General features: G+C 43.5%; 1 protein-coding gene and 1 pseudogene across 1 annotated transcript in view; one reads left to right on the top strand and one right to left on the bottom strand.

Moving 5' to 3' along the window:
- The window catches only part of Txndc16 (thioredoxin domain containing 16), a 65,857-nt gene that overhangs the window by 46,526 nt on the left and 2,276 nt on the right, over nucleotides 1-17,055 (bottom strand). Inside the window, exons 3-6 of the mRNA XM_032918065.1 lie at nucleotides 13,952-14,188; nucleotides 12,016-12,098; nucleotides 7,345-7,418; nucleotides 6,540-6,614 (exon numbers count right to left, since the gene is read on the bottom strand). Of these exons, the coding sequence (XP_032773956.1) occupies nucleotides 6,540-6,614; nucleotides 7,345-7,418; nucleotides 12,016-12,098; nucleotides 13,952-14,188 (469 nt within the window). The remainder of the gene's footprint in view (nucleotides 1-6,539; nucleotides 6,615-7,344; nucleotides 7,419-12,015; nucleotides 12,099-13,951; nucleotides 14,189-17,055) is intronic.
- Nucleotides 12,378-13,380, top strand: LOC116913853 (annotated as a pseudogene).

The raw sequence follows: 17,055 nt of genomic DNA, 5'->3' as shown, positions 1-17,055 counted from the left end.
CAGCATTTGCCTACCCTACACAGGGCCCTGGATCAGACCCCCAAAGCCACTGAAGAAAAGAAATACATTATTACATACTGACTCACTGTAACAGACGATACCTCACTGGTGCAGAATGCATGCATGTTTGGGAGCAGGGGATGAATGAGAGAGCTCTGTGCTTTCCGCATCTTTTTGCTATGAAACTGAAAGTGCTCTTTAAGGAAGAAAGGTCATTTTAAAACGAGAACACCACTACTGGTGTACACTGACAAACAATACTTAGACAAATGGAAAGACGTCCTATTCCAGGATGAGAGAATGCATTCTTAAGATGTCAACGGTCTCTTGGATAACAAGTTTAACACTAGCGGAATTTAGATAGGGCTGGGGAAGGGGAGAAACTGTACGAACTAATTTTAAATGGCATATGAAAATAAAGTAAGCATGCAGTTTTGAAAAAAGGAACATACGAAGGCCTAAACCATTCAGACACATTACAAACTCAATAAATTAAAGCAGGGGTACTGGTTTACAGACAAACCGTGAGACATCGCTCAGAAATAGAGCTCAATACACAAAGGAGTCTTGTGTAACCATGACAACTCAAATGCTGAACAAAAATCTATTATTTTGGTTGTGTGGAGACATCTAAGGAGCCACCTGAATCATACGTTCCCCATACCACTGACCATGTCACATTCCAAACAGACTTTAGTCTTTAATATTTTATACTTAAGATTATATACTTATGTCTCTATAATGTGTAATTTATAAATATATAACATACTTTTAAAATATATTTACTTAAATATAAAATAGGAACAGTAATAAAAGAAACTCACCCACACGAACACAGTACACTGACCTCTGACAAAGGAGCACAGTTCGATGAAGAGAGGATATTTTTCACAAAAGGTACTGAAAATTGGCTATCCATATGCAAAAAACATGAAACACATGGTCTACACCGTATACAGTCCATATGTGGTGCTACTGCCCGTAAGGCCAGGATAGGCTGACATAGAGGCAGCAGCAAGAGGATTAGGAGTTCAAGGTTATCCTTGGCTACAAAGTAAGTCTGAGGCCAGCCTGGACTGCATAATATCCTATCTCCAAAAGGAAATGATAACTTGGTGATCCTTGCTAACTCATTTTAAAATACAATAAAAAAATGTATAATCCATTAAAAATATTTGTTAGTATCAACTTCACTATTAAAACATATCTGGGCTCTGAGGGGAAAAAATTATTAAGGGTGGAAAAGCAGCAAACTGGTAACAAAACATGTATCTGATAAAACGCCTCAATCTAAACATCCAACCACCCAATTAAAAGTGGGCTGTGTGCTTGCCTAGCAAGCGCAAGGCCCTGGGTTCGGTCCCCAGCTCCGAAAAAAAAGAAAAAAGAAAAAAAAAAAAAAAGTGGGCTGTGGGCTGGAGAGATGGCTCAGTGGTTAAGAGCGCTGACTGCTCTTCCAGAGGTCCTGAGTTCAAATCCCAGCAACCACATGGTGGCTCCCAACCATCTGTGATGGGATCTGATGCCCTCTTCTGGTGTGTCTGAAGACAGTGCCATCAAATCATGAAAACCTGTGATCATTTACACATTGCTTAAGTAAAAGAAGCTAATATGGAAAACAGCACGTGGTGTGGTTCTATCACATGACGTTGTGCAATGGGCAAAATTACAGGGACAGTTCAAGTATCAGGTGTAAACCTGGTACAATGGAAACTCTATGGAACCTGTGAGAGTAGACTCCCTTGCAAACACTCCTATTAGTGGGGATACGGAGCCTGAACCAGCCGTCTTCATAACCAGGCAAGGCCTCAAGTGGAAGGACTGGGACAGCAAACGAGCCACAAAACCTCCTACCTACAGCCTGTCCTGCCTGCAAAGTATTCCAGAACTTGAGCCTAACAGAGTTGTTATCGAAGAGAGCAGAGAGACTTCACCCGGCAGCTGATGGAAGCAGATGAGGAGTCCCGCTGCCAACACTAGCAGAGTTCAGGGAATCCTACAGAGGGAGGAAGAACGATCGGAAGAACCAGAAGGGTCAGAGATACCAACCACATGAACATGGCCCACAGGAATCAGCTGACAGGGAAACATGAAGGTTCACAGAGGTCAGGGAGCCTGTAGAGGTCTGACCTAGGATGGATGGAGAGTGAGTATGTATGTATGTATGTATGTATGTATGTATGTATGTATACACATATACACATACATACATACACACACATAGAGAGAGAGATAATAAAGAGAACAGGGGAGTAGAGTAGAGTAGTTTGGGGTGTTCTTGTGGGGTTCCTAACAGAGCTGGGGGTGGGGGCAAGCTCTGACGCTCGTGGGACCCTGTTTCTTCTACTGCATCACCTTGTCCAGCCTTGACGTGATGATATGTTCCTGGTCTTCTTGTAGCTTGTTAAGTGCTTGGTTGATGTCCCTGGGAGGCCTGCTCTTGCTGAGGTGGGGGACATCTGGGAGAGAGGGAAGGTAGAGGAGAGAGACTGAAGAGAGGGCATGGAGAGGAAACTGCAGTTGATATGAGAGAAGATTAAAGATTCTTTAAAAAGTATCAGCCGTGAAGGGGGACGGAGTTTTGGAGTAATGGCCCATATTCACGACACTGCAGTGGTGGGAGCCTGACGCACAACACAGAGAGCGCCTCTGCTTAGCTCGTACAGAGTCACCAACTCTATCACTGTCAAAATATACACGTGCTGTTAGGAAAAGCATCCGTGGGCAGGAAAGACAAGGAAACTGAACACCAGCTCAGTGCGACTTCCACTGCTTGAAGCTTTTAACCACTGAGAACCGGCTGAGGACCTCAGGAGGGCTGGATTTCTTTGTGACAATGGCATAAGGGAGACCATTGTTCAACTTAAAGCCCAAAGTCAAAAGAGAAAAGATAAATTTGACCACACATTCTTCAGAAGACCGCAGTGGTGAGATTCTAAAGAAATTCTGCAATTCTGTTTCCTTTACATGAGAGAAGTGGCCTAGAAATCAAGTTTAAGACACAGTAGGAAAGCGGTCAGAGAGTATTAAGCGGTAGCTCCATACGATCGCTGTGCAGGTATAAAGTGTGTGGCACAGCTGACAGCTGAGCACTGGGTTTGTAAACTGACGGAAAGTTGTCGCCACAAACACAGAGTGACAGATGAAAGTGGCATGTCCCTTCTCATGGCAGCCTGCAAGGCACAGCCATATTTGTTGGAGTCACTCGATATTTAAATAGTATTGGAAAATGTTATGCAATACCGTGTTCCACGAGTTTTTATTATTATCAAAGCAAGAATGAAGGAATAGCCTCTCTGATTTCCATGTCTTGACTTTATTTCCTCTCTTTTTTTTCCTTCAGTGCTTTTGCCCTAAATGTCCCCAAGATGAGCTATGTCCCCAATGCCTAGCTGTCCTCTTCTGGGGCTGCAGTTCCTGCAGTGACTATGAAAGGAGTGCCACCATCTGTAAATGGCCCACTGCAGACAGTGATCAGATTGATGAGGTGGGCGGGAAGAAAAGGAAACGATGCATTACACTAGGTTTGTAGTTTGCTGTTAGTGGGTTAACTGTTGCTAAGCCTGCTGTTTTCATATTCTACGCATTAAAAAGGAAAAACACGCCTTTGCTCTACTTCCCTACATCGTACAATGCCCACAGAGCAGTTTCTACATGTGCTAAAGCTGCCCATGTTAGGCACTGGTTCATCAGGATAGTAAGAATGACCGAAGTCGTAACAGAATTAAATTAGGGCTGGATACTCAGTGGTAAAAAGTTACTTAAGCAAGTTCTGCCCTGGCTCCAATCTCTACCCACTGGTAAGGGGGTGAGAGAACAAGAAAAAAAAAGTGTTATTTACCCGCTGTGGCATAAAGTAAATAAATGACCAACGCCACAATAGTCATGATTCTTTCTAACAATCAATATCCAGGCGCACACACAGGCAGTCTTCTCCCAAAGGGCCCCTCACTGCCTCCTCTACAGGCCAGTGAAGCAAGGGTGATGGGCAAGTGCTAGGAGTGACTCAAACTGTACAAAACAAAACAAAACAAACGCCAGCTTTACCAAGGACCGTAGAAAGTGCCTTAGCCAAAATCTAAGATTAGGAGGCCTCAAAATTGCAGATGTACATGAGTGACATTATATGGAACCAACAGGTTCTATTTAGGGACATATAATATATGTGTATATATAAATATATATATGCATGTAGTAAAAATTAGTAAGAAGGGGGAGACTGTGAATATGAAGGAGATCACGGGATAGATATGAGAAAAAAGGGAAGGGAGAAATGTAATTAAATTCTAACCTCAAAAATAAACTGGAAAAAAACAGGCACACGGCACTGAATACAGCTGCATATATTAAGCACAGCTTGTCTAAAGCAAGCTAGCTTTTCAGCTGTGGATATGGGCTTAGGTACTGGAACGGGAGGGTCATGAAAACTTTGCCAATAATCAAAGTGTCTGAGAGCCAACAACAATTAATTCAAAACCAAACACACAGTAAGCCCAGGAGTCTCTGGGAGTGCTACTCATTTCACTACAGCCTTGTTCAGAACCCACACTCTGCCCTGAGACTGTCAGCACACCAGGCTACGATGCCCGTGCACGCCACATGAATCGCCGATAGCTCACTCAAGGCTCTGCTACAACCTGCAGTGTTGTTACTGAACACATGGAGCTTTGCTCTTAGGGATACATGGTTTGACTGTGGAGAACAAAGACTTCCAATGCATTTCCACTGTCATTCCTCAGCACATATCAAGTTAGCGTATCTTTGGAAGAGACTGTATAAAAATGTTCAGTTAAAAGCATACTGCTTGGGTTGCTAAGTTTCACTTTTTTAAAAAAGTATCACTAAGTGAATTTTAGCTTGTGATTATGAAAAAATTCCTAGTGATTTCTGGGATGTCCCTAAACATCCTTCTGCCATTTTGTGCTCCATGTTTATGCAAAGCAGCTCTCAGCTCTGAAGATCACAAAATCAAACACTGATCACGTCCCCCTTCCCTGTCCCAGACCCCGGCTTCACGTGTTACACACCAGACTATTCTGACTGCTTTTCTCAGCACCAGACATTTACTCTTACAGATTGATGTCATCTGACACTTTCTTCAGGAAGCCCACTTAGTAAGTATCTATTCTTCCCATGTAAATGCCGTATTTTCTAGCTTTGTGGGGAAAAAAAAAGAGTAAAATAAAATATAAATAAATAAATAAATAAATAAATAAATAAATAAGATTTCTACTGAGATATGAACTGCAGGAACAGAGCCCAGGTAAACTTGAACCCCAGGCCTGGAAGTTCCATGCAGAGAACTGAGTCATCCTCAATAAAGATGCTCATCAGATTTTCTGCACTAATCAAGCAGGCACGCAACTGTAAACTCAGTGTGAGAAGGAAACAAAGTACTTGGAAATCCCATGGGAAATAGCAAAGCTGAGTACCTTACTGCAATTACCTACCACCCGGGTGTGAGTGTCCCCGACACACACACAATGCCACCCACCACCCGGGTGTGAGTGTCCCTGACACACACACACAGCCACCCACCACCTGGGTGCGAGTGTCCCTGACACACACACACACACACACCGCCACCCACCCCCGAAGTGGCAGTATTCAGAGTGGGACTTGGGGGGAAGATTAGATCGGGAAAGCAGACCCATCGTGGATGAGATTGACAACCTTGTAACAAACCCTCAGACCTAAGCGCAGCTGACTCCATGGTGACAGTACCATTCGGGCTGTAAACTCGGCATTTAACCAATACCACCAGCCAAAATGACAACGAAGACCTAATCCATCAGCCCATAGCTCTGGAAAAGTCTGTATAAATGCCCTAACCTTGCTTTTGGCTTCTGTAGCTCTGCTTCTGGTTCACTGCTCTTGTTAACTGAAGTAAGTCAACCCAGAACGTGACTTGGATTTTTGTCTGTTTGCTTGTTCTGTGCTTAAAAGCTCACCCTGAGAAAGGCAGAATGCTGTACTGGGATCCTGACTCTCCGGAACAGTCTCTGGCCAGCTAATACAGACCTTCTACTGGCTTAAACTCATGTCCAAGCAGTCTTCTCTAGTGGATATGCCATGAAAGCCTCATAAAAGAAAGCTCAGATATCCAGGTTCCTTCTGCTCTTAAGAGGACACATCCTATGAAACGCAAATCCCCATCTGACAGCAAATCTGACACTGGACTTCCAGCCTCCAAAACTGTGAAAAACAAATTCTGTTCTCTATGCCACCTCATTTGTGGATTTCATTGTAGCAGCCTAGGCAGACTAAGGCATCCAGGAAACACTCGTAGCACTAGTAAACCAAAAAGCAACTTATGATCATTGTTCGGGTCCGGTGAGGAAAACCACTTTCATTCTGAGTGCGTGTTCCTGTGCTTCTTGTCACTGAAGAAAGTTTAGATCGTTGACATGAGATGATGAACCAGTGACCTGCATGAAACTTATGTGTATAATGCTGAAACTCTAAAATACCTCCAAGGGCTATTGTTCTCAAAAGTGAAGTCACCAATAAACAGGCAAATGAGTGCCCCCTGTACTTACAAGAGGACATGGGCAATGATGGCGTTCACGTCAAACAAGATGTCCGTGGGGAACTCTCTGAGGAGTATGCTGCCTCTGGAAAGAGTTTCAAGAACATGTTATACAAGTATCTACTTACGCTCCAAGTTGCTTGGCAATCTAATACGTTGGGTTCTTTGATGATAAAGCCTGTTTCTTATCTGTGTACCCATACACCTACCAGAACACTGATACATGATATAGTCAAATATATACTGTATATGCACTCAAGTATGTTCATTCTGAAAAATTTAGAACCTATACTTAGCAAAAAAGTACTGGAAGCATCCCAAAAGAGACCTCCCAATGACACCTTCCTGTCACAGAGATTTCTAAACTGCCTTGGGAAAGAAACAAACAGGTGAAAGAAAACTTTCCTGAGCACTTCCTAGGGCACATCTCCAGGGACTGAGAGTGTATGAAACTCCTCTGAGGATGGCAGACTCAAGGGTAGAGGAATCGATACCAAGACACCAGCAGATCCTCAAGAGGAAAAGGATTCCCAAATATGGAGCTCGCAGAGCCACTCAGAACGCTGTCTGCTCTGCACTTCTTACTAGACATTCTGAGTAGAAATTCACATAAGAGTCTCAGGAAGTACTCAAGTCCCCGGCTTTTGTAAAGAAGGAAATTAAAGTGCCAAGTCTACTCCTTGGAATCTGTACTAGATTTCCCAAGATCCCACTAAAGGCCACATCATTCTGACCCAGGGGTATGTTACATATTTTTAAGTAATCTAAAACGATCACCTTGCAGTAGTAATGATCGCACTCCAAAGAGAATTTACCTGAATAAATACGCTTTCATCAAACTCTCTTCTTCCCCACAGTACCTTGACACTTCTTCTTTGACACAAGTAACCTTTAAAAGAGTACATTTAAGGTTCGAGGTACGCATCACAGGGTTAAACAAGGAGAATGAAACGTTACTGTTTGTCTCCAGGTTAAATTCTCTCTCATTTTTTCTGACTTACGCTGCCACTGCTCACTCACGCACCTGAGGAAACCACAGAAAGAAACCGTTCTCTGCAACTCATGACATTTAATTTTTTGCAAGTTTATGTTTAACTAAATTTTACTTAAGGATCAGGTGGTAAGGAAGTAAAACAGGAAGGAAACGCTTAAGGCGAGATAAACCACCATGAAAGAGAAGCAGAAGCAGAGGCTGAGAGTGGAGCACTGAGTGAGTACTTAGCAGAAAGGGTGAACTGGGTAAGAGTAAGCTGGGCCCCTGACAGCAAGTCAGTGGCTGAGCACAGTGTGGCTGCTCACACAGTATGGCAGCCCACATAAAGTGGCAGCTCTGCTGGTCCAGCCCAAGTCCATCAACCCCTTTAACTGTAATTAACAGAACCTTGCTTTGAAAACAGAAGTGTCCCACTAGAAAATGTTTGTAGCCTCTACAGCAGGTAAGGATGGCCACAGGGTACTCTTGGCAGTGGCAGATGTTACTGTGTGGGAATTCACTGACAGTTCTCAGAAGGAGGCAGCTTCTCTCTCGGTAAGAACACGAGAGCAGCAGCAGCGGTCACAAGCACAGGCACCTTACACCGCTTGTGAAACCAAGTGTGCACTGTTAGAGCAGCCGCCCCCCAGACCCAGACCGTGTGCAACCCAGACTCATGTGGAATAATGTCTGAGAAAAGTCATGAGAAAAGAGAGAGGGTGACGGGGCACACAATCGGGGGACAGTAATGTAAATACAGGCCGAGGACTCGGACTTGGGGAAAAGCCATAAAGACTTAGAGGCTCATCAGGGAGGAAGAGTGTGTACACGCATCACCGCACAGGAGAGAGCCGTAAAGAAAGCACGCGCGTTCCCATCGAGGGAGATGAATGGCCACCAACACAACCAACCAAACCAAAGGCTGGAGAGGCAGTCATTTTGTTCTGAATTTGATTAAAGGTTTTGTTTGCTTTGACAGAGTGGAGTTTTATTGTTTAGTTTAATTTATTTATACAGAATTTGAGGAAACAGAATGAAAGCTGCGGAACATTTGTTTAAAAAAAATATAAAAGGGGAACTGACAGGAAAGACATAAGGAACAGAAAATTAGAATTAACTCGGCTAGAACCAAGAGAACTTTAGTGTACATAGGTTTTTAATTTTAAAGTGCAAACTACAGGAATGCTGGATGTTTTGACAAGGAATCCATGCACTCATTCATTATAGTCCAAAGATATGGTATCATGCTAATCACTGGGGATACAGCTAAGTCCCAAATAAACTTTATCTTGCATTTACATTTCAAAAGTATAAAAATTAAATAATTAATGCATAAGGCTAAGTAGTGTACATTATAAACGGTAAAGGGACAGAATACAGCAGAGCTTTTGAGGCAGATGACAAGAAAGTCTTCTCTAAGAAGGTGACCTTGGCACTAAGAACTAAAGGGAGACATACGAGTATTTAAATGTGTGCAAAGGTCTTGTGGTGATGGCCGCTGTGGCAGACTCCAGGGATAGATGAATGAACTGTATGCTTTAGGAGCACAAACAAGGTAGAGGACAGAGTGTGAATCGCAGACAACGCAGTCTCTATGACTCTCAGGGTTCTGATTTACTCTGACGGCAATGGGAAGCCTCTCATCACTCGGAGAAAGGGTTTGTAGTGGGGTAAGAGCAAGAGAACAAGCCTTTCTAGGACAGCACTGTGTTTCCCTCGGCGACAGGGTGACCAGATAAGAGTGGAACGAGAGTAGCTTAACTTGAAAAGCTTTACAAATAGAACCCAGGGGTCCACAGCCTCGTTATGAGAGAAGAAAAGTCAGAAATGACTTTGTTTTCTTTTATTTTCAAACCAACTTTGATACAATCATGAGACTTTATTTTGGTTATCATTTGTATTTCTTTTTCCTTCATTTGCCTTAAAATATGTAAAGGCTTTATTTTAGACACATGTTTAAACAGCATAAAGTTGGACTAGGTTGCTTCCTAACTGGAATACTTAGTCAACTTTTATTTTATTGCCACCTATCCGGGAGGAGCAGCCAATGGTGGCCAAGGGAGAGGCAGTCCTTTTCTTCAGTGGCGTGCCCACCAGTAAGATGCTTCTCTAAATAAGCCCTGACTCAGCACCATGCAGGCAACCGAATTAATAAGCTCAGTGGTCTCCCACACTCACAAAACACTGGCGTTTTGTTATTTCCTTCATCTACCTGTGTCTGTCAATGCTAATTTATAAGACATCCTCGAATGCTACTCTTCCCCAACACCATGTCACTTTTGATCTCCACACTTAGCAACAAGGCTTCATTTCTTTACCGTGACCGAGGTTGTGTATTCCTTACCACACCGATGACGTTCTTAGTAACTAGGATGATATGTGAGTGGGAGGGAAACCCACACTCACAGATGCCCTTTCCAAAGAGATGGCGTCACCCTAAGAACACTCAGTGTTGGAAGCCCATTTCACTTGTAAACATTCACTTCTTACACGGCGAGGACCGAGCTAGACCTTTAGCGTGGACCTTCCCTCGGGATTTCTAAGTGTTCTAAACCATTACATCAAAATGCCAGTTAATGACAGTGACAGCCTAAGCACAGATCTGAATGTTCTCCTCCAGTTACTAGGTACATGACTTCAGGTTCTTCTCTACCTGTTACTAAACAGCACAGTCCTGGTCTTCAGTGTCAGATAACTACGACTTCATTTTCAAAGTTTATCTTTATTTTATGCCCATGAATGTCTGTGTATGTATAGGTGTGTATACACAGACACACACACACACACACACACACACACACATAGACACACACACACACTCACACACACACAGACACACAGAGACACTCACACAGACACACACAGACACACACAGAGACACTCACACACAGACACACACAGACACACACCGAGACACTCACACACACAGACACACACAGACACACACCGAGACACTCACACACAGACACACACAGACACACACACAGACACACACACACACAGACACACACACACTCACACACACACGTGCACGCACATACACATACACACACAGACAACACATACAGACACATACAGACACACACACAGACACACACACACACACACAGACAGACACACACACACTCACACACACATAGACACACACACACAGACACACACACAGACACACACACACACACACACACAGACACACAGAGACACCTCCACACAGACACACACATACAGACACATACACACAGACACAGATATACACACACACACACGTGTGTGTGTACACATACAGAGACACACAGACACACTCACACACACACAGACACACAGAGACACTCACACACGGACACACACACTCACTCACACACACAGACACACAGAGACACACACACACACACACACAGACACACACACACTCACACACACACACACACAGACACACACAGACACACACAGACACACACAGACACACACACACAGACAGACACACACACACACACACACACACACACATGTGTGTGTGCCTGGTGATGGCGGAGGCTAGAAGAGGGCATCAGATTCCCCAAAACTGGAGCTACAGATGGTTGTGAGCTGCCATGTGAGTGCTGGGAAGTAAATTCAGTCCTCTGCAAGGGCAGCTGGAGCTCCCAACCACTGAGCATCTCTAAACTGTCATTTCTAAATTTTAGGTGAGTGCTGGTGTGACACTCTAGAATAGACTCGGCTGTTCTAAGTAAATCAAGCTTTGTGCATACAGAACACTTAAAAAAATGACGTTCGCAATCTGACTGGGTTTTTGTAAAGTACGTAGACTGCTCTAACTTCCTGCCTAGGAAGTCTCACTGCAGACAAGAAGGAAATCGTCTCTTGGAGGAGGGCAGTAGCTGAGTGAAGAATAAATAAATGTATGCCAGTGGACACCAATCTGGAGGAATCACAGCTTTCAATGGGTGACTTCTTGTGTAAAGTTAAATTAAATGAAGGTCTGAGCTGTCACCTAATCTGACACATGTGGAAATTGTCCCATTGAAATCCATAGCAAATTTGAATGTTTTTGGGGGAAAAAAAATTTTTATCTTCACATTGACTTGCTTTGTTCTAAAAATGTCCCAAACTATAGTTAAACAATTATAAATACAGAAAAATACAAACATTTCTAATCATCTTCATTCTGCCCCTTCCGCTAACATGAATTGAAATTTAATAAGCAGCTAAATTGTGGCTGCCGTGAAAGAGTTGTAGAAGAAAAGAAAGAGCCCCCACCACAGGCTTGAGAATAGCCTGGCAGGCTCGGTTACGGAATGTGTTAAATTCCCAGAGCTGAGGGATCAGCTTCTCTTCGCTCCCTGCACCGCTGCACAATCCCTGACGCCCTTCCTGAGCGTCAACTTAAACTTAGGCAAGAAGGCAGGGAAAGAAACTGGGAAAAGTCGTGAACGTGTTTTCAGATACGCAGCCCTAGGTCCGAGTGTTGCAAACGTCTGTCACTGATATTTTATTGACATAAACATCTGTCTACCTTTGCGACTGAAATCCCGTAGTCCTGGAGGGGCCTGATGGCTTCTTTCAGTCCTTCGAGAAACAGAGAGTTACTTAGAGGACCTAAAACAAGAAATGTTGAATGGATATTACTGAATTTGATCTTTGAAAAGGTGAGCATTTAAGAGTAAAATATGAACACAGACAAAATTTTATTTTTAATTAATTTAAGTATGTGTGTAACTAGCCTTCAAAACAAACACACCGAGACACATGTTTTCCTACTGTTTCTTTGTTCTTATTCCTATTACCACGGTATAATTTTGTACCTTACCTTAAAAACTTATTTAAAGCATCTGTTAAAAATAATAACAGTAAGTTTGAGCCAGGGCCCCAGCACAGATGTGCCAGTACAGGAAGCAGATTCACACCAAGTTTTGGGAAGTGATCGGCGATGAGCTGCAGCTGGAGGACCCCTGGGCGACTCAGAGCTGCGGCTGGAGAAGACTGGAGTCTACTACAGTGACGCACGCTCTCAGAAGTGTACACCCAGGGCTGCCCTGGTGGACCTGGAGCCCAGCACCACAGGCAATGTGAGGTCCAGGCCTCTGGGGCTGCTCTTCTGGCCTCACGACTTCATCTTCACTGGCAACAACTGGGCCAAGGGCCACTCCAGAGGAGCATGAGCGCCACAACTGCCTGCAGAGCTTCTAACTCCCGCACTCACTGGGCAGTGCACGGGCTCAGGCGCAGGCCCACTGCTCATAGCAAGGTCTGAGAGGAGTACCCGGACTACATCATGAACACCTTCGGCATCGTGTGGTCACCAAAGGTCTCTGACGCCATAGTGGAGCCTTACAACATGCCGCTGGTGCACTTGCTGGTGGGAGCACCGATGAGACCCGGTACACCAACGACAGGGCCCTCTATCACACTGTTCCTTCCCAAAGGCTAAACACACCCACCTATGGGGACCTCAACCACCCCGTATCTGCAATGAGGAGCAGTGTCACCGTATCTCTGCATGTCCATGTCCCCACCCCAGTCGGCTCAACACCAACGTAAGCAACCTGGCCGTGAATATGGTGCCCTTCCCATGCCTGCATTTCTTCAAGCCTACTTCAACCCCCTCGCAGCCCAGGGCAGTCAGCAGGACTGAGCTCTGACAGTGGCCAAGCTCACTCGACAGATGTTCAAAGCCAAGGACATGATGGCCGCCTCTGACCCAGGCCATGGCGGCTACCTGAACTTTGCTACCATCTTCAGGGGCTCCATTTCCATTAAGGAGGTGGACGAGCAAATGCTGGCCATCCAGAACAAGGTAAACACCATATACGCATACTTACACAAACATAAATACCATATATACATACTTGTTACAGACACACAAAGCTCTCAAAATTGACTTTCAAATGCCAAATTACAAATAACGTAAAAAATGCCCAGACACATGAACTCGTTCTGGTAATTCCAATACAACTGTACTGTTACGACATGAAGGCTTAAATGAAACCATCGAGATCATGTTCAATAGCCGTGTTAATTAGCTCGCTTTAGTTAATGACACAGTCAAAGCAGAGTATAGAATAGTAGGCTAAATCATCGCTAAAACCGCGTACCCAGTTCTTATAGAACTGCTCGAACAGCTACATGCTAAAGAGAAAGAAGGCATACTCCGGAAATGAGGACATGAAATTCAAATGGTTTGTCAGGAACCCTGCAGTAGTGTTTTCTATGGCTAAGCACATATGTAACCCATTTGATCCTCATGCTAGGCTTGGACGACAGTCACTACTGCATCATAGCAGATGAGGAATGGAACAGGAAAGCTAAGGTGTCTGCCCTCACGCAAGCAGGGAAATCACAGAAACAGCATTATTGCACATCTGGCAATAACCGACAGTTCCCACCGAGTGCATTGACTACCGCGAAACAAATATCTCAAGAGTCGTGTGAGAATTTTAAGAGATACTTACCATCTTGGCAAAAATAAGCTAATGAGGCCTTTCCTGGCTGCAGTGAGCTGAAATACTGCTGAGGACTCAGTTCTGGGAGGGAGTCTTCAGCTGACGTGTAAAAACTGCACATCAAAACCAACGCAACACCAGCTCTAAATACACTGAGGCCACAAGACATGGTGAGCTGTGGCTGGATACGCGTGCCAGGAGACTTGTCTGTTTTCTTCACTTGCTGTGTTCTAACGCCTGAAGTGACGATACCTGGCACAGAGCAGCAGATCAACAGAGGACTGTTAGACTAAATTTGTTAAAGATGCCGTTAAAGATGAAGAATTAAAGCGCTATGTGACTTGATTTTACTAGCACTTTATTTCCTTCTGGTGAGAAAGAAATACTGAGGGGGAATCATATATAAGAGTACTGAATTGATAATAGTTTTGCTTCATCTGATATTTACATAGTGCTGGGGACTGTTTAAGGAAGTTTAAGAAAGTTTAAGGATAGTTTAAGGAAGGACAACTGTATTGCTACACTAACTATATTCCCGGGCCCTGGAGAGGACTGTGCACAACTGTGCTGTTGTTCTTGATTCTGTATTCTGTTTGGTTTTTTGAGACAAGGTTCTAGTCTGAAGGCCCAACTCACATCAAATTTTTAACACCCCTGTCGCTGGCTTTTGAGAGCTTGGATTACAGTCATTCAATACCATACTCAACTTAATTTCTGATAACTACAAAAGAAATCAAAGAAATCTACATACTGCTAAAGTTTCACATATATTCACTAAAGTACATTAAGTTGGCATCCTCGAACATTCTAAAAATTAAAATAGCCAACCCTTTATTTATTATTATTCCCAGTGGGAAAGAATGAACCTAAAGCCTTGTACAAGCTAGGCAAGCACTCTACCACTGCCCTTTAGGCCGCCATCTTCTTTCTTCCGTCAAGGTACCACTCAGCCGTCCAAGCTGGTCTTGAATTTATGATCTCCGTGCCCCAGCTCCTGAGTAGCTTGGAGTACAGGCCTATACCACCAAACCTGGCTCAATCCAATTTTTTAAATTGGACATTTTTGTTTGACCCATTTATAGCTAATATACAACAAATACTCCAGCAACTGCTAAACACCATTTGCTTGGGAACAAGACATGCGTAATCTGCTGTGGGTTTATACCTTTTAAGTCGCCAGCAAGAGATCTACTCACACTGTGCAAGAACATTCGTTCTGAACGAAAGCCTGCTTTAGCGCTTAGGACATACTGTTTTACACTGGTTACACACTGCACTCTTTTGCGACTGGCTGGTCTAACCCTACTTGTTGAACGTGCTTCGCTCTAACCGTCCATTCTCCTGTCACCTTCTTCCTTGGTGTGCTTAACCCATTCCTTCTTGGCCTGTTCTCGGTTTTGTTTGCTATTTTGCAGTTTTCAATTATTTTTTTTAACATCTCTGGGAGTTTTTTTCTATGAAGCTAGCTTAGGCAAGCTATCTACCACAGACATACATTCCCAGCCCCTAGGGAAATTAAGGTAACATAAAAAACACCTTATTTATAAAAAGCCTAAGTACACTCACAGGTATAGGTAAGGATTTTCATCTCTTAATCTGAAATAGGACAAGACCACTACTTTAAGATACATATATGTATATGAGTATATTTGTATGCACACACACGCACGTATACACACACACACACACACACACACACACACACACACACACACACACACACATTCCTAAGAGTAAGGACAGAGGTTTTTGCCAAAGAATAAGATGATGACTTTATAAAGAAATCCTAAACCACTGGCTATACACTCCGTTCATCCAAGATGATCAACAAGATATTCCTCCCTAGAGAGCAGGTGTTCTTGAAAAAAAAAAAGAATAAAACTAATGATTGATGGATTACTTACTACTTCTGAAATTCATTAGAACAAGTTACTATCGCTGAACAAATCTGCCTTCAGTTTTTAATCCTGGGTTTTGTTAAAAAGCTGACAGTAAAATAAGAAGTGGCAGCTGTGAAGGGTATACAAAAATGTAATCTCGATGACACCTCATTAAGAGGAATCCTTAAAATTAAAATTGATTATACACACTAACCATTGTAAGCAACCTATTTTACGGGTGCTTTATTAATGGAAATGTTTTGAAATAGGTCGCTCACTATTTTCTGTGTATCCTGGAGGAAACTGCATGTATTTCTGTGGCTAAGGGAGGAACTACAGAACATTCACTACTATATGAAATAACAATAACCTAATTGAACAGCCAAGTATTAGGTTAAAGCACAACTGAAGGACCCACCATCACTTATTTCCTTGTCTTGAGGCTACAACTTAATTACATTAGTCTAAATAGGGCATTAGAGCTGGCACCCTGTCCCTCTCCCCACGGTGTGCTTTGCAGCTCCGAAGCCTTAACTGCACATCCAAGGCAAACTTTAGTGATCTCCGATGTGACTGGACAGGTGAGACTACCCCTGTGAACGTGCAGTTACCAGTTAGGGGCCAGAGGCAGGGATGTGCCAGTAATCTCACAATCATCCCACCTTTGATAATATTAGACTATTTAAAACACACTTAAGAGCATAGAGTCCACCAGAACTAAGGCTGTAATAACCAAAGTTGAATGGATAAGGAGAAAGGGAGAAAGTGAAAGGTGAGGCGGTGACAGAGGCTAATATATTTCACAACACCAAAGGCCAAAGTTATTGAAAATAGTTAAGTCCATGCCAAGACACATGAATACAAATTGGGAGCAGTTATCGCTAAAGACAAAACTGTGGCAAGGCCAGATATCAAGGGAACTTCTGAAGCCCACAAAGCCATTCCCCTTTTTCCCTTCCCTTAGCTTTTTCAGAGAGGGTATCACTGTGTAGCCTAGCTTGGCTTCATGGTGATCCTCTTGCCTCACGCTCCAGAATGCTGAGATTATACTTGGTTAGTGTCACTTCTTTAAATAAATCATCTACATCCCCCACTAATTCAAATGTACCCCATCCAGCTACAAAAGAATGGACAAGCCCATGTGCGGAAAATAAAAAGTATTTGCTCAGAGGCTTGCCCTCCTTATACCAGATCTTTAAACTAAAGGACGGAGAATGTGGGTGGGAACCGGTA

Source organism: Rattus rattus, chromosome 12, assembly GCF_011064425.1.
Source record: "Rattus rattus isolate New Zealand chromosome 12, Rrattus_CSIRO_v1, whole genome shotgun sequence".
Taxonomy (NCBI): Eukaryota; Metazoa; Chordata; class Mammalia; order Rodentia; family Muridae; genus Rattus; species Rattus rattus.
This window is presented reverse-complemented; position numbering and strand designations above follow the sequence as displayed.